Raw genomic sequence first — 22930 nt, 5'->3', positions numbered from 1 at the left:
ACCGTAATTTATTTGTTACGGGCACTCTTGTAAAGTTATGCGATTAGGTGAAATTTTGATCCCAATTTGGTTTTCACAAAATCTCATTGAAGACGGCACGTATCCGTCATTTTGAAGTCACTTTGGAGTGACGGATATCATTTCCTCTCACAAATGACCCAAATAGAAGAGAGAGGGAAGCACATAGGGGTGCCCCCACCTTGTTCCTCTATCCGTTTTGTGAGTGACATTACCCGTCACTTGCTCCGACCCGTTTTCAGCAAGACTAACTGGTTTGTTTTAGTGGGATGAGATGAGTGATCACTATAGTAAATTCACCTTGTTATTCGGATTGATTTTAAACTCAATTCTTGTTTTTAGGTAATATAGTACTCTGTATTGTCTAAGTTTTTTTAACCAGTTTAGAAAAAGGAATAGATAAAAAAAAATGAGAGAAATGTTAGTCTTATAGATGGATTAAGGTAATCACGAATTATCTCCTAAGATCGTTGTGTTCTAGCCTTCTGAGGTTGTATGACGATATTGTAATGTTTAGTTTGTATAACTGTACAACTTATTTTTTTTTATTGTTGGTGAATGAGGTGTAAGTGTGTAACAGGTATCGTAAGGTTGTTATACACGGTATAGTTGGCTTAAACATGCTTATTGGATATGGAACATTTATGGGCAAAACATAGAGTAGTTATTAAGATAAACAACATATGATGTAAAATCGTCTTACACGGCAAAAATGTAATCTCAAAATCTTGCAATACTTCACATAAAAAAAAAAATTGAAATATATTGACACATGACATCAGTACATAAAATTAAAATACCAACAAAAATATCACTAATCAATTTCTTTAGCTATTCTTATGAGGACTCGTTCAACACATAAAACCAATAATCCTTGCACGCTACCTCTACATGTCCAACTTCTATTTTAGGAAACCTTAAATTTGTTGTTTGCTCTACAAGTTCTCCCCTTTTTTCTCCTTGATACAAATTCCCCTACAAACCTTCCATATTACTGACAAAGTTTAAGAAAACAAAACTAACCATGAACAATTCACCATCATCAAGTTGTACACTAGAATGGTTGATTTTGATTTTTGATTGTTAACATCTAAGTGCAAAAAACTTTAAGGCCGGAGTAATTATTTTCCGGCCAACAATCACATATCTTAAATTCAATTCCGCCAATGTCTTTAGATACAACACCTATTATACCAGAACCACCTGTATATCCTCCGGATCCTACTCCGCCTGTTACACTCGTTTTAACAATACTTCTTTTAGTCATGTTTTTCGTAGGCTTCTTTTCGATATATTTTTGTAGATGTTTTATGGATAACCTAGTTAATTCCCTGAACAACAGGCAAATTCCTAATGGAGCTCCCGTCAATCCGACTCCTGCTCCCCTTGGCCTTGATTCTAAGATTGTGGAGGGGTTTCCTACATTTATATTTGGAACCTTAAAAGAATATCACCCACATAAACATGCCCTAGAATGTGCAATATGTTTGTGTGAGTATAATGATAGTGACACTGTTAGAGTGTTACCTATATGTGACCATATATTTCACATACAATGTATTGATCTATGGTTCGAGTCACATAAATCGTGTCCAGTATGTCGAAGACTCCCTGCATCAAAAGAAGACGAGCAATTACCGGAAAAATCACCCCACGAAGTTGTCAATGATAATTTTCCAAACAATTATAATGAAGATCATATGGACGGAAATTCCACAAGGGATTATTTAATTAACATCGATGATATTGAACAGGATCAAGAGCTAGATCATGCTAATGAAGGTCCTTCAACCATCGCGACAAAAAGGAGAGTTTCACCTTACATTAATGAGAAGTTTTCACGGTCTCATTCAACCGGACATTCAATTTTTAAGAGAAATATAACCGAAGGAGACGAGAAATATACTTTGAGATTACCAAAGGATATTAAGGAAAATCTCGCAAGAAAACACATGGCTGCATTAAGTTGTACAACATTTGGAGAATTTTCAAGCAAAGATGCTAAAAATCACGAGGTTTTCGGGGAGATCTCTGATTGCCCTACTCTCAAAGACACGAGTAAAGGTGAAAACAATGTATAGCGTGATACAAGTGTTGTTTTTTTGGGACGAGATGAGAAAATGCACCTGTTAATTCAGGTGCGCACTGAGTTAATCACCGACATATACAACCTCCTTCACATTTGACTCATCGCCAAAATTACGGGGCAATCTATTTCACAAGGGGGACGATTAAAGATATAATGTGCTCTTCGTTTAAACAACTGAGCCATCAATTTGATGAGATACACTGAAAATATTATTCATTGCATACTCTGCCTTTCGTTCTTTCTTATATTTTTTTCCTCTGACATAACTTTCTTTTGTATGTTGCATCTCTACTATTGTCTTATACCTTTACCTCGTCTGTTGGCTTATGCTATGTAAGCTTAAATATGTAGGTTAGCTAGTATATCTATAACTAACTTAAACTATTGAGAAATTTAGAGTTTTAGTTGCAAAGATATGGATTACTCTCCGCTAAAAAAAATGCGATAAAGTTCTAGTTCACGGTGAATTGCAAGCTTAAACGTGATTGTAAACTTGTAATATAAGCCTATACTCGTCTAGGTCTGTGACAAAAGTCACAAAACAAATACACTCGTATTACATATTGGACATACTCACTTTGATTGCAAAATACTCCCTATTTAATTAGTAAAATACTCTGGTGTAAAGAGTATTTTACACAAATGTTTCGAATTCTCATAAAAATTACTCGAACATATTGATGACATTATAAATTAGATAATACCTCTCTACAAGTAATTGTTAGTTTATCACGAATATACGCCCACTGTCTCGATAATTAACCTTTCAAACCCCCCGTTATTTACTTCGTCGGTGACGGAACCAGAATTTATAAAAATTCTTTTTTTAAAATTCGAAACCTGCAAACAGCCAGCTCAGAAAACCACTGTATCATCGTCGTCGTCGTCGTCATCTCCTTCGTCAATGGATTCTTCAGCAACAATGGCGATCAACCCTAACAAGCTCCTCAAACAACAGTAATCATTTCTTCTTTTCTCCCCTATTTTTCATCAAATTAGTGTAATTTCGTGTCTTTAATTTACTCAATTGTAACTGCAATTCTTCCAGATTTGTTAGCAACTTAGCTGGATCCTCAATGCTCGAGATTTTATCGCTCACTACAGTAATTCCTGTGAGTTTATCCATCGATTCCTTTAATTGTAGTTTTTTACCTTCGCAATTGCACATATTATTTCCTGCTTTTGTGATTTATTTGCCCTAATTTTCAGGTGATTGTGCTATTTCGGCGTTCGATTGTGTTTAATTACGTGCCTGGTATGCGTTTTTACTACTCCTTGGCATGATCATTTTGTGTGATTAGTTTTGCTGCCTTAATTTGTGCTATATTGTAGTATTTTATGTTGATGAATGTGTGATAAAATGCAACTAGTGTAAGCCTATTGACTTTCTACACGTAGGCCGTTCTCTGTGGAGTCTGGAATTGAATGGCTGTATGATATGGTGTGTTGGTGTTGAACTACGTTACCAGAATTTCTTGATCCTAAGCGAGTCGTGAATCATGAATTGGGCGTATTTTATCATGACGCCTAGTTAAAATTACTTCTATAAGAGTGTATTACGTATTAGAGGTGGCATTGTCATAATTAAGTAGGCAACCTTGGTGTAGAGTTTTGAGTTTGAACTTCGGTATACAATTGGGAGTTGGGACAAAGTGGAGTCTATTGCTAAATGTTAAATTATGTTCCTCGGTAGTTTAGCACTTTATGAACGAGCAGATATTTTGCCAGGTAGCATTGTGTTTGATGTCTGCTAATCTCAAGGCTTAGTGTCATGGACTCACGGTGCATTGGTGCATCTTTCTAATTATTGCGGGAGTAATGTTTAGTAAAATGTAGTAGGTTATATCATTTCAAACGTTAGTATTTCGAATCAAATCGCTACCTTCTGCACAATCCCTCATCTAGGGTTTGAGAAGGGGATTTGAAAATATTTTAGTTAGACACCCTTATTTGGACAAAGCTGAGTGGCTTTCAGGATGATTTGGAATGTTGATGTAATGGCCGTCATTCCTTATGTAATTGCTCCCTGTTTACAATCAATATATTAATTACCTCTGATATGAAGAAACCCTAGATGCTTATGTATGTGGCTGTAACTGCTGTGGTTGAACCCTCACCCTTTCCTTGGATACAAAAGAGGAGGGAAGGAGATGGGAGGGAGGAAAGGTTCAATGTCATATTTTTTTCAAATCTTTCTTATGTTGAAATGATTTTAACCTGCCTTGTAAGAGGGAAATAGAGGAATTCATGTTCCCTACCCCAATTTTTGCGGCATGTAAGAGTTATGACTTATCAGGCAACCTCAATCTGTTCTTATGTCTTTCTTTTTCATATAATACTCCTTGTTTCAAGAATATTCCCCTTGCTAAGAAAATACTGCAATTATGGTAAGCAACGACACTATTTTGTTAAGAGGCGGATTAAAAGTTATCATGATTGTCCCTATTCTTGTTCTGTCTGCAGTGTGACTTCTATTTCCCTTCATTTCACTCTGTGTTTATCACTTTTCAAAATATGGGCGGGGAATTTAGAAAAATGGGAAAAACGTGAAGAAATGTAGGGAGTAGTTGCAAGCATATCGTAGATTCGTGGCATCTTCGAACACGATTGTTTGCACATTTCCTTGCACTGTTATTTATGTTACAATGTAAGTTATGTGATCACTTTTTCTTTCTCTGTTTATTCAAGTGCAAAGTTGTTTGCCTTAGGTACAAAACGACACCACCCGGATAGTACAAAAGATTTTTCCTAATATGTATAGTCGACTGGCAGTATGGGTTTGAGTTTTTTTTGTTTGCTGTACAAACCAGAAAACCAGATGACTGATCCTTATTCTTCAGGTTTTGAAGCTTCCTTGAAGTTGTCGAAGAAGGATGATAACGTTACAAAGACTGCTAAGAGTTTCAGTGCATACATGTCTTCTATGGCTTTGGACTTTATGTTCATTCTCATTCCTTCTCTCTTAATTCTCACTGTAAGTTTGCCATAAAAATTCGTGTACAAATCAAACAATTTGTCTGTCATTCCTTGGGCCACCATAATAAGGACTGCCTTTATTTGTAGTTCAATCATTGCTGATGGTTTATTTTGTTTGATCCCATTTTAGTTGTCTTCAAGATTGCTCTTTAATACGAGATTTGGTCTGCTTGCCGTGTTTCGCTATATACCAATTTAAAAACTTCGGATGTTATAGCCATTGCCCCTCAATGATATTTTGGTTAAATTTTTTTCTAATGCATGTATAATAACTATTCTTTTTCACCATACTTAACATACCTGTCCCCTCAGATACTTTCATTTTGCTGTGTCTCGTAAAAATGTGCCACAACCAGTCAATCAAATCAGAGTGTCAGGAATCTCAGGATGCGTAGTTTTCTCGTGTAGCATGACTGGTTGCAGTCATTCTTTCTGGTTTGGAATATATTTTTGTGTGTGAACTTGTACATTCTCAATGGTGAAGGATATTTTCGTGTCAGATGGGTACTTATTATTGTTTTGCCAGGTTTTGTCAGGATGGACAAACATACTAGCTCTAGTGCTGACTTTGTTTCTCCTAATCCATATCTTAGTGAAAAGGTAATTATTGTGTCACAAAAACATCTCTGAGCTCTCTCGTTATCAATTAAGACATAATTCCCCATTCCTTGTGTGTATATGAAGCAGATATAGCACCTCTGATTCTAAGCAAATCCTTCAAACACATGACTCCATCAAGAGAAGTATTTCATCATTTAGAGTTATTACGGTACACATCTTTCCTCAGTACAATTATATTGCTCTCAATCGCTGCCAAATCTTTACTCCACTACAATTAATTGTTCTCATAAGATTCTCTTTTGTCTCACAAGGATAATTGCTGCAGATGTTACTTACATGTATATGTATACTTGCTGTTGATTTTGAAATATTTCCTCGAAGATATGCAAAGGCAGAGACCTATGGAACTGGTTGGGTGAGTGTTGTGCTTTATGTGGCTTGATCTTTACAAATTAGTTGTCATCTGAAGAGAAAATTGCACAAGTGAGTGGGTGAGGTCCAGTTTTGCCTCCATCAAACTGAATTCTCTGTAATATAATTGCATCAGATGGATTTGGGAGTTGGTTCATTTGTGCTAGCCAATGCTATCGTTTCACGTCAAGCACGCAACATTCATTCTAGGTAAGTTGTTTGTCATTGCTAAACTTTGCAATATGGCGTCCGAAATGACCTGAAACTTAAGCTACAAAATATGTTCTCATTTACTTAGGAGTACAAATTCTACAAAATATACTGTACCAGGCTACCAGCAGATTATACTAAAGGGTTGCTAGAATGAGAAGCAGATTGGTATGAGCAGCAGAAAAAACATTAAGAACTGAATAAATATCTAATCCACCTATAAAATAATTCATAAAATTTCATTTAGTGGTGTGGTATTACTAGTTTTTGTGAATTTTCTACACTTACATATTACCTTTTGAAGATACTAATAGCCTAAGGATATTCAAATGTTTGGTAGGAGTAAACTAAGGTACATTAATTTGTTAATGTTCTTAGTTCTTACATTTTCTTTTGTTGTTTCTCTGAAATATAGTGGATTGAAGACTGTTTTGAAGTCTACATGTCCATTGATCTTGCTGGGATTAGGTCGTCTTGTTTCAACTGCAGGAGTGGATTACCAGGTGAAGATCATAATTACCTTTTCCTTGGTTTTTCTCTTATTCTTCTCAGTAATTTTGAAAATAATTGTACTGGTAAGACGCAAGAATGTGAAAAGGAGGATAAGAAATCCTTCTAGTGAAAGATTTACCAATTTCCACAGTTTCATTCTAAGTACGTAAATTTTTGAAGTATCTAATCCAGCTTACCTGTAAGGTTCAAGTGAGAATACCTCAAATTAATTACGACATTTTAGGTTGAAATTTGGTTATTAACCCCTGCTTTGATTAAAATGACATGTAAGACGCTGTCAATGTCTAAGAGGTTAATAGTTTAAACTGTTACTGCTCAGTCTTATTACCTTGGCTGTACACCTGTTTCTTATGAAGCGTTATTCATTGCCTATCCCCTGATCATTATAGGTTCATGTAGGAGAGTATGGTGTGCATTGGAATTTCTTTTTCACTCTTGCTGGTGTTGCACTTCTGACTTCAGCAATAAACATTCATCCCAAGTATTGTGGGATATTTGGCCTGCTCATTCTTATAGGTATATCTTCCTCTTGTTTTTTCATACCTATATGTTTGGATATTGAATATTTTATGCTGTAATGTCAAATGACTAATCAGCCCTCAGGTTACCAAGTATTCTTGTTGCAGGGATTAAATACGTATCTGTTATCGGATGTGAGGGGACAAGACATTATCAGCCAAAATAAGGAGGGAGTTTATAGCATATTTGGTAAGCGTCATTATCACCCTTTTCTCTGTTTATCCTTGCTGTTTATATAATTACCTAATTCGTAATACGACCAATTCGAATTCGTAATACCAATACGCAGTTCGCTCTAAATAGAGCATAATTCGATAAAATTATAACCAAACACCATAATTCGATGTAATTCAATTCGTAATTTGCCCGAATTAATTCGCAGCCTGGTTGAGCGAATTAGGTAACCCTAAGATTATATATAATACTCCAAGTTTCACGTTTCTTCTTGTATGTAAGAAATCAGCAACTCTCATTCACCCATCATTGTATTTTCTATGTTATTGCTGTATGTATATCAGTCTACATAACATGATCTCTGGATACTTTATGTTATTAGTATTTTTCTCGTAGGATATTGGGGTATGTATCTGGTTGGTGTTCAGATGGGCTACCATCTTTTCTTCCAGAAAGATCACTCAACATCAGATGGACTTAGGCAGACAAGGACGAGAGTCTTTCTTGTTTCTCTTGTATTCTGGTATCTTATCTTATGAATTTGGCGGTTAATTGTGTTTATAACATTTTACTTCTTTGTCAATTTTGTGCATTGGGCTAAATATTTTCTACCTTTGTAGGTTATTGACTGTGGTTTTAGACCAGTATGTGGAAAGAGTTTCACGGAGGATGGTATATTTGCTATGTAGAACTCTTTCACTTGTACTTTTTTCTAAGAGAAAGATTTACTTGAAATGTGATTTCAATTGTGTATATTTGCCTCCAGTGCAACATGGCTTATGTGATGCTTGTGATGGCTGTAAATTTTGAGGTACCTCACCTGTTCTGCTTTACTTCCTTGTTTCTTTATGCAAGATTAGTGTTTTATTGCATCTTGATTTCACTTTGCTTTCTCGCTAGTCTCATATATCCCTTTTCTATCTATCCTTCTCACTCCTTTAGTTCTCTTTTTCATGATCTTACTTATTTACTCTCATGCTCCTTTTCTCCCCTTTGTTGCGCTCTCCAATTTTCCAGTCTTCCCCTTTGAAACTGTATTGAGTTGTGATAGTAGTGACCTTCGAATCTTGGATAACTCTGTTTTAATGCCATGTCGCAAACTCGCAACCTAGATGTAATACCGTGGCGTGAGTTCCTGAGATATATCTTAGGTCTGACCTGTGCGCGATGATATTGCATATTAGATATCTGTATTTAGTCCCATAGCTAATCAAATTACATACAAATTTTGCCCGGTTTATATACAGTATTTTATATCCTTTTTTCCCGTGTTTTTATACGTCATGCATGCCGATCGTCCTTCTGAATTGCGCCGACTTTGCAGGTTCTTGCAATATTTATGCTCTCGGAGTATAGTGGTGGAACTAACTTTACAGTACTTGAAGCAGCTTTCGACAAAAATTTATTGGCGTCATTTCTTCTGGTAAATTCCCATTTCTGTTTACTCCCCGAGCTGCCCCCAACAGTTGAATTATTTTCGTAAGCATAAAGTCTTGTACGAAGCCCTCTCATAAATACTCATATAATATTAAGCAACTATTCTGAGATTGTCATAGTTACTCCTAATATTTTACATTTCTTGATTAATTAGATGGGTATTTTCTGAGACGGTCTCGTACAAGTATTTGTTTTCAAAATTATTCATCCCATGAATTGATCACTCAAAACTTTAATTTTGTTTTATGCAGGCAAATGTCCTTACTGGGCTGGTAAACTTGTCTCTCGATACCTTATTTGTGTTTTCGATTCAAGCATTGGTTATCTTAACCTTGTATATGCTTGTTCTATGTTTCATCATGGGAGCTGCAGACTTCCGCGGTATGCGGTTAAAATTTTGGTAGATTTAGTCCGCTTTAATACATATAATCACCTTTTTTTAACTTGATTTGCTGCCGGTATAGGTCAATTTGCCTCAGCTGTATTTTACTAGACTACAAATTAATCCTAAACTGAAATTTGCCAGTTTCCAAAGTTTTATTTTCTTATGCTGCTTTTTCTCTGAGCCTTTTGGTATTGCTGTGCAGTACAAATAGGAATTCATTGGTTTTATCCCGCTCATATTACAAGTTCGAAAAAGTTGCCTGTAAGATTTGGTCCTCACAAGGCTCCTTCATTATCAGCCACATGTACATGCTTCTTTGGTTAGACTTCAAACATGTTTATTATTATCGAAACAGCATGGCATTACATTTAAAGTACTCATAAATCCGAGAGAGAAATAGACTAAGGCAAGGGATTTGTGAGAGTGATGACAAATTGAGAATTCGGATAATGGTAAGGAGCAAGGACTAAGGATATAGGAGCATTTTGGTCCATGTATAGGAAAATCCCGTCAAACACATTTCTCTCGTGGATTTATGAGACGAGGCCCGTGCATTTATAATATTACGTCAGTTGCTCAAAGACTTGCTTGTACGATGTACACATCATGAAAGGATTTAGGTTTTCGAGGGTGGGGTGTTCATGGGCAGGGAGTGTGTTTCAAGTGGTGGAGTGGAGGACTGTTTTTGGGAGTGGGAGAAATGGTTTCAAAAGTGGAGAAGAGACTACGGATGTTTTGAGTTTGGTTGTGTTGGTTTAGGGTTGGATTTGGGTGGGTTGTGGTGATGGGTATATGATGGAGAGAGGAAATTAATAGTAGTAAAGTTTGTAATCGCCCAAATGATAGAATAAGACTGTCTTAGAGTCTGAGATGGTCATTTTATTGGTTAGATACTCATTTATTACTATCATTGAATGAGTGTTTTTATATAAAAGGACCGCTGCATACTGTAAGACGGTCTTATACAGTTATTATTGAGTCAGAAGCAGTATTCGATATTTCTCATGCAATGGTATGTTCTCTGGATAGCCTTTCTTTTAGCTGCGAAGAAAAGACAGTAGAAAGAGTTGATTAAGTCAGAAACTGCATTATAGGTTAGCAATAATGTGTTTTTCAATGTATATTATTGCAGGAACACCAATTCTTGTTTAAGACAGTCTTAACTTAAGACAACTCTCACACCAATTAAAGTAAAGGTGGAAATAAAAGAAATGGATGTGAGAGGTTGTTAAGACGGTCTTACCAGAAGTTGCAGGAAATAGCAGGAAAACTATGCATTCTATTTCTGATCATCTAATATTACATGTGAATGAGTGATTATATTCTGTACTGTAGTACTTTTGGAGAGGGGGCAAATTTCACATGGATTCCTGGTGCTTACTCTGGCATCTTGGACCATAATTTTATGGTCCAACCCAAGTTCCCAATCCTTTTCACCTGATTTGGAATTCCGTTTCCCTTCCTTTTTAAATACAAGCAATGATTTTATCCCGCTTTCTAAATTTTATTTCCACTTTCGTATCCTAATATTTCTGAAATCTCGGTAATTCCGCTCAAATGATTTGATGATTTGAGCCTTGAGATAGTTTTCTAATATTTCATGAATTCTCAATATTCCGTGTTTGACATGACTGTAAAATGAGTCACCGAGGGCAACCTCTAGTGACGAAACAAGAGGTAGAAGGAAGGTGGTTCCTCCCCGTAATGAAAAAATTGAAATTTCTAGTTATGTTTCAACTTTTTTTTTTCCCTTTAATTACTTCACTTCTATTTTTCACTCCAAAAAATTTCCAAACTACGGAGTATGTTATCCCTTTAACTTCAAAATCTGATTCCGTCCATGGAAAATACCATTTAAAACCTGTTTATATTCCCTCTTTTCTCCGAAATAAGATACAAGGTTGCCTCTCGCCTGTCAAACACTTCATTTATACCTTTTTCAAGCAAAGCTATGTTAAGTTTGGAAAACCTAAGATCAGATGATCAAGCATGTATTGTCTATTTATAATATGTTAATTAAACCATAAAACATTTAATTTTATTAATACCGCAAATTTGGTCTTGATGAATTTCTTTATCAAAAATTGGACTTGGTCTTTTTCCTAATGCTAAGGTATGAGAAACTTTGTTTATTCACGTAATGATTTGTGCTTTCTACCCTGAGTCCGTCTATGAAGTTGCCGGAAGTTTCAAAAATAGTGTCATATAGGGAAACTACATATTTATCCCAATAAAATAGTTAAAATTCGATTTTTGATACCCGAAAATTTCTGAATATGAGGGCATAACAAAGATATTAAGCTATAAAATGAAGTCTGCTAGCCAAAATTTCATTTCTAACTCCGCCCTTGATATAGCGGGTTTAGCGTAAAATTGCCGAGCGATTTTTTCTTTGTGGACCAAATCTGATAAACTGTTTAGTGTTGAAGTAAAAAATACTTCCTCCATGCCAAATTTCATTTCTAACCCCCATTCTTCGATTAATAATCTCAGGAAGTACAATATAGAAAACGAGAAAAAAGAAATCTTAACCGTTGTTCTATGTGTCGATAACCCGTACTAACCCCATTCTTCGAATCTTCGTCACTGGCCCGGTACATGACATGTCTTTGTCTATAGGAGAATAAATCCATCTTATGCTGACCAATAGATTTATTTACATGATAACATGAGAGTATATAATATAATGAACACGAAGTTTAATTAGGATTCTGACACAAAATGAGGACCTCCTTCAGGAGCATGCACCAAAACGTTTGCATAATGAAGAGCAACTTGTCAACAGCTTGTAATTTTTGTAACTATTCTCATTTCTATGTAATTTTCTTGGGCCCTCTTCCCACCTTCTTTTTCAGAGACCATGGCAGTTTGTTGGATATCATCCCCTTATTAACTTGGGATGCTAAACAAAACAAAAGTTCTTGGTCCAGCCCTTTCAATCTTCGGCTTACAACCGTTGAGTTTGAGAGAGAAAGCGAGCAATATACAAGTACACTGATGCGGTTTTTGCTTAGTTTTGTGAACGAGGTGGAGTATTGTGAATGTTAGGTCGCAGACTTGCATGTTCGACTCACCTGTCCTTTTTGTTATTGTACTGACCTTGTACCTCCTTTCACGACAAAAAAAACGTGTTGTACTAGTATATATATAACCTTAGCATCAGTGCATCACCACGGTATGTTGGAATTTTGAGGTTTTGATAGAGAAGTTGGCCTTAGAAGAATAGAAGCGATGTCAAACTATAACGATATCTTCAACTTTATTGTCTATGATACTCTAAATGCTAGTCATTTTGAGAGTAATGTTGGGATTATGGAAAATGTTGCTATGCTGGAGAAGCCTCAGAGCCTTGATGTTCAGTTTCCTGCTCAAGTTTCCGATACTTGTAAGGGAAGTGTTGGTGTGGTAGGGAGGAAGAAAAGACGAAGAAGGCCAAAGGTTTGCAAGAACAAAGAAGAGGCTGAAACACAAAGGATGACTCACATTGCTGTTGAGAGAAATCGTCGAAAGCAAATGAATGAACATCTAGCTGTTCTACGTTCTCTCATGCCGGAATCTTACTGTCAAAGGGTATGTATTTCCTCTGCTTTTTATGTTGTCATTTACAGTTTTGTGAGTATTCTTCCTTGTTTACTTCACAAAGTATGGCTCAGAGTTTTTGATACATGGAGCGAACAAAATTTGAGTACTGAGGCCAATTGAAGATTCGTGAATGATATATCGATTATAGTCCTTGATTCCTTGAATCAAACTGATTTTGAGCACAAGCTGCAGAACCCGAGAATGACCCTAAAACTAAAATGACTTTAAAACGATCTGTCCTGAGCAGTAAGTTTAGATGTTTGAGACAAGGAGTAATGTCTCGGTTACAACATATCATACAATTTCGTGTTTCATTTCAGTAACACTTACCATTACTTGCATGCTATGCAACTGCAGGGCGATCAGGCTTCAGTAGTGGGAGGTGCCATAGATTATGTAAAGGAGCTTGAACATCTCGTGCATTCCTTAGAAGCGCAAAAAATGCTAATCCAACAGCGTAGCATGGGATTAGGGACGCCTGAAGATGGCACCTCATTCTTGACACCACTATTTCCAGATTCCAATCGACAAGGTAACAAGTATAGCTTAAAGAGCAGAACATCCTTAGCTGAGGTTGAGGTCACCTTGGTCGAAACCCATGCAAATCTCCGGATCTTTACAAAGAAAAACCCGAGACACTTATCCAAATTGGTTTCGGGTTTTTTATCTCTTCGCTTCACCATACTTCATCTAAATGTCACCACCTTAGACCCTTTAGTCCTCTACTCCATAAGTGTCAAGGTATGACTATTATTTCATCCCTATTACTATTTACTGATTTCGATGAAAATTGTCGAGTCATCATCAATTGTTAATTGTTTGGTCATCATTTCAGAAAACAACAGTATTTGAATGTATTTGATTTATTGCAGGTTGAAGAAGGGTGCCAGCTGACTTCTGTAGATAGTATTGCATATGCAGTTCAACAAGTGCTTCGAATAATAGACGAAGATGTATCGAATCTCTTGTTAACTTACTAGATTGTTATTATCTTATCGATTATTGTTACGCTTGGTTAGATTGTTATATTTGATTTACAATTCTTGGGTAAGTTTTAGCGTATCTAGCTAAGTTGTGTGTTTTCTTATTCAAGAACGGGTGAATAAAACTAATTGAAAGACAATAAAGCGGACATGAACTTTACAGTTCACAATTCCCTTTATACGGAGTACTATGCTGTTTATGAGTTTATCCTCGATTCCAAGCACTTGTGAACTAGCTGAAAACAACCCGATTAGGTCGGAATGTTGTGCAATCGTTTTCAGCAGCTCTGAATAGTAGTACTGCATAAATATTCCTCGTACAGAAGCTTTTGCCTGTAAAGTCGACCCGGTCCAAATGCGTTACCTGTTATTGTGCCTTTTATCACTATTTTCACCGTTAGCAACCACCGTATTTTTGACCTCCTATCAATAGACTAATCAACAATTACTTTGATTCATAACTTGGAGCAACATCTGCTTCGAACCATCGTTTCTTCTTATTTATATACGAGTATGTGAATATTGATGAAGAAAGTTCTGCAATTCATATTAAGTACCATGTATGACAGTATGAGAAGCAAGTCAGGAACCAAAAGCTTAAGCTGATGGCTTGGGTCCCAAAATCGATTTTATACTTTTACAATTCATTGTGTAATGCAATAATGATCTTTCAACATACAACTTTTTCATCGTTTAGCATGATATCAGAGTCATGCAAACTAAATAAAACTATTTTTTGAAAGACGATACTGGGATTATAATTCCATTATTAGTGTTTAATTTCACTTAGTATTTACAAAATTTGTTTGTAAATTACTTAAATTAAATAAATATTTTCTTTTTCATATATTTTATATTTTCCTAAGAAAATATTTTAGATGATCTTTAATACTCATTTGTCGATTAATTATAGTATATTTTTTTTTATAGTAACAATAATAGTGAATTAGTGCCTTTCAAAAAAAAAAGTAGTGATTAGTGACAATACAATTTTATTTTATTTTGTTTTTAACTTCATTTATTTTTCTTCGTTCTTATTTTCTCATGTATTCAGTTTTTTTATTTCGAATACATATAATACTACTCCATATGAAATATCTTGAAAGTATTAACTTATAGTTAATCCGTATTTTTTTATTGTAGTTTTTTTTGAGTTAATTAAATTTAAAGCTAATGGAATACTAGTGTAGAACCCGTGCGAATGCACGGTATTTTAGATTGTCATGTGTAGAGAACTTAAAAATTAGAGCTAATAATAATATATAAATAAACTTTGAGTTTTATTTTTAATTATCTACAATTGTTAATGTGTAAAAAATAGTAAGAATTAAAATACAGCGAATTTTACATTTTTACTCGGAATAATTTTATGATTAAAAAAATAAGATTTTTAGTTTAATTACAAAAACTTATGCTTATTTTTACGCATTTGAAGTATAAAACTATTTTTGTAATTTTTTTACAATATACAGAGTAATAATTTAAACGGAGTAAAAAATTTAAAGTATAAAAAAGTAAAAAGCACACAATGATTTTAATAATATGAGCAAAATCTGCATACGTTTTAAATATAATATTTACGACATTTAAGATATATATATTAGATTAATGAGATAATAATGTATAAAATATATTTGACCCAACTATAAAAGCTGCGATGTTTGATAAGATACCGTGACACATAAAAGCCATATATTAGGTCCAATACATATCTAGATAAAGTTAGGCCCAATTTCTAGCTAAAAACATTTAGGCGGGAAAATTTTTAGTTTTCTTATTCTTTTAGTATAAGGGGGATGGATGGATTTTTAAAGGAAATAATTGAATTAAATTAATGCAATATAATAATAAATTGGTATTCCATGTTATATTAGTTTGCCAAGTCACATTGTTATTGTGTACGTGATATTTTTAGGATAGCCTTTTAATAATATTTCCTAGATTTAGATAACTAGTAATAATTTTTATATTTTAAATCGCAAAGACATTTATAAAATCAAATCATATGACATTTATGGCAGTTAACATTAGAAATATTATTAAAATAAAACAAATGGAATAAATAATGAATATTTGGAACAAATGTAATTATGGTAGGTAGATATTGGTATGAATAGATTTCTTGGAGAATAAGGAGTTATCACTTTATATATATAACTTTTTTTTTTTTTTCAAATGAGCGCACTAAAGAACAATACAAACGAGTAACTCAAATTCATCGCCCCCGACCTCCATTCAACCTAACCCATATCACATTATTATCACCTGATTCAAAATCCGGCTTATCCAACCCGTTTGAGAGGTCTAGCATGTCGATACGGCCATACCTATAGAGAGGAGCTAGACGAGGTAGACCCACACCCGTACCCTTTCATCCAATTCTGACAAATTAAAAAAGTCTACAAGATCAAAGTTCTTATCTTCAACATCAACAAACTTGAGTACTTGCAACTTCCCCCCATTTCCTCTCTATCTATCTCCTTCAAATCTAATCAATTCAATTGAATCTTGTTTCAATTTATCAATGGAAGCTTTAACAGGTTCATCATTTTGTTTGCCGCCATGTTTTAAAGCTCCAGTTCCAAACCATGTTCTTCTTCATACGAGAAGACATCATCATCAAAGGGTTGTATTTGTTCCTAAAGCCTCCATTGCTGTTCAAACTCAAAACCCAGAAACTAAAGTTGCTCTTATTAGGATTGGTACTCGAGGAAGGTACCCAATTTTTTAATTTTGTTTTTGGGTTTTGCAATTTTAACTTAATTATTCTGTTATTAATCTATAAATATGCTGTTTTTGATATTAATTTGTGTTGATTTTGAATGTTTCATTGTTAATTTAGCTTGATAAATTGGTTTTTAGATTAGCATTGATGAAAGTTTGAATCTTTTGTGTGCGAATTTAGAGAAGAAGATAACTTTATGGGGAAAGTGAATGGTGGTAGTTTTGATGTACATTTACGAAATTTTGGGTTGTGTTAAATGTGGTTTAGCTCATTGTTAGATGCACTTTGTTCTCAGTTTTCATCTGATTGTCATTGTCAATGATTAATTGCTAATTTAGCTAGCTAACTTTGTTTTAGATTAGCATTGATGAAAGGTTGAGTCTTTTGTGTGCTACTTTAGAGAAGATGATAATGTTATAGGGAAAGTGAATGGTGGTAGTTTTGATTTACATTTGTGAATTTCCGGGTTGTTTTGATTGTGGGTTAGCTCATTGTTAAATTATGACACAATGAATTATCATAATTAGAGAAGAAAATAATGTTATTGTCAATGGGTAATTGTTAATTTAGCTAGCTAACGTTGTTTCTAGATTAGCATTGATGAAAGTTAGTCTTTTGTGTGCGAATTTAGAGAAGATAATGTTATAGGGGCGGTGGATGATGGTAGTTTTGATGTACATTCGCTATATTTCGGTTTGAATTGTTTGTTGGCTTTGCTCGTTGTCAGATGTACTTTTGTTTCCCTGTGATTGTTCTGGTCTTTGGTTGTAACATGATTGATAATTTGATTGTATAGGTGCTATGGGTTTTAATGTCTATAAAAATAGTAGGATTGAAAGGCAAGATGTGTGGGTTCTGGTTACTTTAATATAGAGTTATTGTGGTGACAATGTATTGGCCGACAAACTGTCCTCTGATGTTTGGAATGCTGTGTTATTTGTTGTTGTGTCTAGTCAATTAGGAAGTAGATAGAGTCATCCTTTGTGAATAACAACAAGTAGGATGGATAAGTTTTGTATGCGATGCAATTTGCAACACAGTTTTCGTTAGGAGTTCTCTGGAAACAAGCTTTGTGTATTACCATAGGGGTAAGGTTGTGTATATCCAACACCCGATTTAGAGGATTCCATGAGGTGTTAGGGTTATGTTGTATTTTGGGATTGAACTCTCCTCAAAGGTTATTGTAGTGAGCATAGTCTATGCCTTGGATGCTGAGGATTTTGGTTTGAAGCAGGCTCTACTTGCAAGTAGGTTGACATGTCATGCGTACGTTTTCGCCCCTGCATCAAAGCATCTCATTTCCCAAATTCTGGAAATTTCTCTGACCAACCTTGCAAACTCTTGTTATGTGTTGCCTAAGTAACACCCAATGCCAAGTACGAAAACCTTGCTGAAATCCTGCACTACAATCAATTTTGTTATAGCTGGTTGAAAAAGTCTTCGGTTATCAGTTTCTTTCTTGGTCTTGGTGATGATTAATAAAAATGTTAATTGTGTGGTGATGATTAATAAAAATGTTAATTGTGCTAAAGAAATCATGATTTCATGATGAAAACTGTAACCTTGACTACCTAATTGGGAGAGGATAGAGACTGGATGTAATTTTGTAATTAACCGTAGTTATGAGATTTGCTCACCTTGGAAGGACACAGACACGGATAAGGTCTGCTGAAATATTTCTTATTTGTGAACTTTCTTTCCTCTACCTTCTCTGTCCATGTTGCTCGAAATGTCGCTAAATAATGTAAAATTGGTCATTCGAACATTTACGCCCCAAATAAGGTCTTGGCGAAATAGTGTACAGACTAAGATGGATAATTGAAAGAGTTCTTTTGCTGACTTTGTAATGTTAGCAGCGTTTGATCACGGTATACAAATTTATAAACATTATCACGACTTCATGAGCATTCTTTCCTATCTTTTCTGCGTAGTGTTCTATACTATAATGAATGTGATTGAACGGGATACATTTATAGCTTTATCCTCAAAGCAGGCAGTTGTCTTTCTTTCTGATTGAGTTCTCCTTTTTACCTCTATTGCTCCCTATACTATGATGTTTATATCATATTTTCTTTTCCTATTTGATATTTGTAGATAACAACTTTCCTCTTTGACACTGAAACGTGTTCGTTTTTTATTGAAGATTATATCCATCTGGAATTAATTAGTTTTTTGTCTTTTATGGCAGTCCACTTGCACTTGCTCAAGCCGATGAAACACGTGATAAACTCAAAGCAGCTCATCCGGAATTAGCAGAAGATGGAGCCATTCAAATTGTAATTATAAAAACTACTGGCGATAAAATACTGCATCAACCTCTTGCTGATATTGGTGGAAAGGGCTTATTTACAAAGGAACTAGACGACGCCATGTTGAGGAACGATATTGATATTGCTGTTCATTCGATGAAGGATGTTCCCACGTATTTACCAGAAAATATAATTCTACCATGCAACCTTGAGCGCGAAGATGTTCGAGATGCTTTTATTGCCAAACGTGTATCTTCTATTGCAGAGCTTCCAGCTGGTAGTGTTGTCGGTACTGCATCACTAAGAAGAAAATCTCAATTATTGCACAAATATCCCTCACTTAGTGTAAGCCTGATCTCTTTAATGCATTTCTTGTGAAAAACTTCCATTTTGGTGCCCTGTGATTTAGCGTGTTCCATTTTGGTAGTTTTACAGTTCTGAGTACTACAAGTTTAGAACATGGTTCAGAATGTATTTAGCAACATGGTTCAGAATATATTTCTAGAAGAGTATTACGATTCTGAGTAGTTGTGATTCTGTTTAGTTACACTTTTTAACGATTTTTTTGGAAAGTTGTTCATTATTTGGAAGGTAAGCATATATTTTGAATTCTTATATATGCTTGGTGTATATTGGTACATAGGTGTTGGACAACTTCCGGGGCAACGTACAGACACGTTTGAAAAAGCTGGATGATGGAGTTTGCCAAGCAACACTTTTGGCATTGGCTGGCCTAAAACGCTTGGGTAGAACTGATGTTGTTACTTCTGTTCTTTCAATTGATGAGATGCTTCCCGCTGTTGCTCAAGGAGCAATTGGAATTGCTTGTCGAACTGATGATGAAAAAATGGTAAGCTCCCACTTGAACTATTGTACGAATCATGTTGCTCGACTGTGTTGATTACTTGATTGTAACATCTATGTACTCCTTCGGCTTTTCTCGTTAATGGCTATGCATATGAATGCTTTGAGCCTTAGAGGTTGTCGTTTAGAATGTGAATATGTATCCCCATCACATATGCTCTTACTACTGGACTTTGGTCTTTAAATGTACTCCCTCCGTCCTCCGGTAATTTGTTTACATATTCCATTTAAGGGTGTCTCATTCATTTGCTTACCTTTTTATATTGGAAATATATTATTGAAAAATAATTTGATCATCCACATAACCTATTGTCCACTTGTCACTCACTAACACCACCCACAAATGGTCCCTTCCAATCTCCTTGGTCTTTGTGCCAAAATCAAAGATAAATAAATGACCAAGACGGAGTGAGTATCTAACTATCTACTATATTGGATAATGTAGATTTTGTTTTGTTTTTCCGAGGCTTTGCTTTTAGCTTTCACTTCAGGTAGTGTTTGGAATTTTGGATACCCGAAATTGATTTCATTTTCATGATTTCAATTGTAGAAATCAAAATGTTTGAATTCAATTTCAAATCCAATTCCAAAAATTCGTTTGGAGATCACATGGAATTCGATTCTGGATTTCAATTTCTCATTGGCGTTTGGGAACTCATGGAATTGGAATTGGGCGGGTCACGTATGGGTCGAAGTCACCAAATTTTATTTTATTTTTAGTTTTTTATTTTTTATTTGGAAAAAATAAATCTTGTGACGGAAAATATTTGCGATTAAAAAAATCATAATTAAAAAAAATTGCGATGAAACTTGCATCACAAAAAACCGTAATCAAGTAGTGATGGAATTGAAATGACTACTATATGGTAGGAATTTGAGAGTGCCAAATTTTAACTAAGATGGAATTGATAGGGAATTGAGTCCAATTCCAAATTCTAGGGGCTCCCAAACGCTTGAATTGTCTCAATTCCGGAATTCAAATGCAATTCTAGGTTCCCAAACACACCATGAAAGAATTCTGGTGGCAAAGGATGTTGCTAGATGATCTGCTTTTATTTGGAGCAAAATAGTGTTATTCTTGCTATTTGTTAAATTATTTTCATTTCTTGGTCAATTTTTAGGCAGAATACTTAGCCTCATTAAATCACGAGGAAACCAGATTAGCAGTGGCATGTGAACGAGCTTTCCTAGAGACCTTAGATGGTTCTTGCCGTACCCCTATAGCTGGGTACGCTAGTAGAGACGAAAATGGAGATTGTTTTTTCAGGGGGTTGGTTGCTTCTACAGATGGAAAGCAAGGTATGAGTTTTGTTGACCCACATATAAATGATAATAAGCGTAAATTTTTTTCTGCACTTGTTTGTTCTGTTAATCATTTTCTCATTCTTGTGACCCTTACAGTGCTCGAGACCTCCCGAAAGGGGCCTTATTCGCTTGAAGATATGATTCGGATTGGAAAAGAGGCGGGAGAAGAGCTTCGTGTACGAGCTGGTCCTGGTTTTTTCGATCCAAGGTAATGTTCACTAGCAAGATGTGAGCAGACGTGACTCACCGATTCTAGATTTCTAGTTCTACGCGGCTTTTTTTTTTCCCCCTAATCCCGTCCATGTATCCTAAAAGAGCCAATGTGTTGTAAAAGTAGGCTGTTGTAAGGGAAAGTAGTTCTTTTTGCTGTTGTAACTGTATGTAGCTTGATGTGTTTAGGCAATTAGATCCTTTCTAGTTGAACTTTCGATTTGGAGCGCTTCCAAACTTCGAAGGTGTCAATCCTTGCATTCATTTCCTGCCACTGCGAGCACTTGGAGATATCAGGCTGGCCGCTGGCCCAATCTTTGTATACGGAGTACTAGTTATTTTTCTTAATTTATTTCGTTTTGTTATGAATCAAATATGGAGTACGAATTTGTGTTTTGACTTGGTAGTTTTTATGGAATTCCCTGATTAATTTTGTTTTTCTTAGCAAATTGAGGCCTGAAAAAGGGTAAAAAACCGTTATTTTGCTGGACGATTCTCTACTCAAACCGTCACATGGACGGTTACGTGAAATGGGATTCACCCTTCTTTTTTAGTACTCCGTTTCACCTATCCAGCTAACTGATAAGTGATTATTTTACCTATATTTCATATACTTATCTCCGTAATATTGTACTCGTACTAGTTTCCGGTATTTTTAGTGCGTTTTACTTTATATTTCCCTTCTTTACGGTTTACTACGAATCTGTGTGATTATTCGCAGGAAGACGACTTTTATTCTTGAATTTGCCGAGACAAGTCAAACTATTCAAAAAGAGAAGTCAATTGATGATGTGACATTGTGACCAAGTACAAATGCTCAAGGCTTTATGTTGAATCAAGAAGCACCTTCTCGAGTTGATATAACCCGTTAACAATTTCAGAACTTCAATAGTGGTCAACCAAGTGAAGTGGATTAATTTTGGATAAAAGCCCAATTGGCAAGGGTATTTGCCAAAATATACATTGTACTCTCTCCAATTTCCTATTATCTTTCCTTTTTTCTTTTTTACCCAAGTTTGATTATCTTCCCTCTTTCCTTTTTTGATAAGTTTCATTCATTTTTTTTATTAATTTCTCTCTCCTAATAAATCAACAACTCTCATTACTTTATCTATTCTTTATTCATTATTCATTTTTTATTATTTTCTCTCCCCTTTAAATTTCACAACTTACAATACTTTATTCCTTCTTTCTTCCCCTTTCTTAATTTTTGTGCCCAAAAGAAAGGGGAAGATAAAAGAAAATTGGAGGGAGTATTTAATTTGGAAAGAATGAAATAACTCTTAGAAATATATGAGTGGTGGTCGGTGCAGTTAATGTATTATACAACTGGTTGTATATACAATTTATTTAATATAGTTGAGCCTTTGTTACAAAGTTGTCGAGTTTTATTAACAAAATTATCGAGCTATGGTACAAAGTTATTGAGCTTAACAGAATAATTATTAAACTCAATAATAACTTCGTAACATAGCTCAATAACTTGTAAAATTGCTCAACAACTTTGTGTAAGAGCTCAACAACTTTGAGGTGGTTGTACAATGCTATTATACAACTGGTTGTAAACTCCCTCCATACTATGCTTAAGAGCATCCGCAAAGGTGGGGAACCTACCTTCCCAAATGTCTTCTCTTTCATCAAATGTGAATTCTCACTATTGCAAATACCCGAGGTTCTACTGTTTTTAGGGGAGGTCCCAAAGAAAAAGTAAAGGTAATT

The 22930-nt window shown here is 35.1% G+C and overlaps 3 protein-coding genes across 5 annotated transcripts in view; all 3 read left to right on the top strand.

The window, feature by feature from the left end:
• Positions 1-2860: 2860 nt before the first annotated feature.
• The window catches only part of LOC141593102 (uncharacterized protein At4g17910), a 28144-nt gene continuing 8074 nt past the window's right edge, over positions 2861-22930 (top strand). The window contains exons 1-17 of one of the 2 annotated variants that reach the window (XM_074414058.1): positions 2861-3064; positions 3156-3219; positions 3317-3362; positions 4948-5081; positions 5610-5683; positions 5771-5852; positions 5970-6059; positions 6192-6265; positions 6681-6768; positions 7168-7294; positions 7382-7486; positions 7868-7994; positions 8092-8143; positions 8238-8282; positions 8796-8894; positions 9160-9289; positions 9496-9727. In XM_074414058.1, coding sequence (XP_074270159.1) covers positions 3012-3064; positions 3156-3219; positions 3317-3362; positions 4948-5081; positions 5610-5683; positions 5771-5852; positions 5970-6059; positions 6192-6265; positions 6681-6768; positions 7168-7294; positions 7382-7486; positions 7868-7994; positions 8092-8143; positions 8238-8282; positions 8796-8894; positions 9160-9289; positions 9496-9617 — 1512 coding nt within the window. In that variant the 5' untranslated portion in view covers positions 2861-3011 and the 3' untranslated portion in view covers positions 9618-9727. Of the gene's footprint in view, positions 3065-3155; positions 3220-3316; positions 3363-4947; positions 5082-5609; positions 5684-5770; positions 5853-5969; positions 6060-6191; positions 6266-6680; positions 6769-7167; positions 7295-7381; positions 7487-7867; positions 7995-8091; positions 8144-8237; positions 8283-8795; positions 8895-9159; positions 9290-9495; positions 9728-22930 lie in introns of those variants that run through there. The other variant, XM_074414075.1, reaches the window with a different exon arrangement.
• Positions 12220-14040, top strand: LOC141593134 (transcription factor bHLH94-like). The gene is made up of 3 exons (XM_074414091.1): positions 12220-12863; positions 13233-13616; positions 13748-14040. The coding sequence occupies exons 1-3, from the start codon at positions 12525-12527 to the stop codon at positions 13853-13855; spliced, it is 831 nt and encodes a 276-aa protein (XP_074270192.1). The 5' UTR covers positions 12220-12524; the 3' UTR covers positions 13856-14040.
• LOC141593089 (porphobilinogen deaminase, chloroplastic) lies at positions 16222-22588 on the top strand. 2 transcript variants are annotated; one of them, XR_012521283.1, is made up of 7 exons: positions 16222-16573; positions 18772-19177; positions 19476-19682; positions 20818-20995; positions 21098-21209; positions 21933-22176; positions 22466-22588. XR_012521283.1 is itself a non-coding variant. In XM_074414047.1 (5 exons), exons 1-5 carry the CDS (start codon positions 16383-16385, stop codon positions 21211-21213), a joined length of 1098 nt encoding a protein of 365 aa, XP_074270148.1. In that variant the 5' UTR covers positions 16222-16382; the 3' UTR covers positions 21214-21644. The 2 variants fall into 2 exon arrangements, 1 of the variants encoding a protein (XP_074270148.1); XM_074414047.1 differs by lacking the exons at positions 21933-22176; positions 22466-22588 and having other exon boundaries at positions 21098-21644.

This window comes from Silene latifolia, chromosome 1 (assembly GCF_048544455.1).
Source record: "Silene latifolia isolate original U9 population chromosome 1, ASM4854445v1, whole genome shotgun sequence".
Lineage (NCBI taxonomy): Eukaryota > Viridiplantae > Streptophyta > Magnoliopsida > Caryophyllales > Caryophyllaceae > Silene > Silene latifolia.
This window is presented reverse-complemented; position numbering and strand designations above follow the sequence as displayed.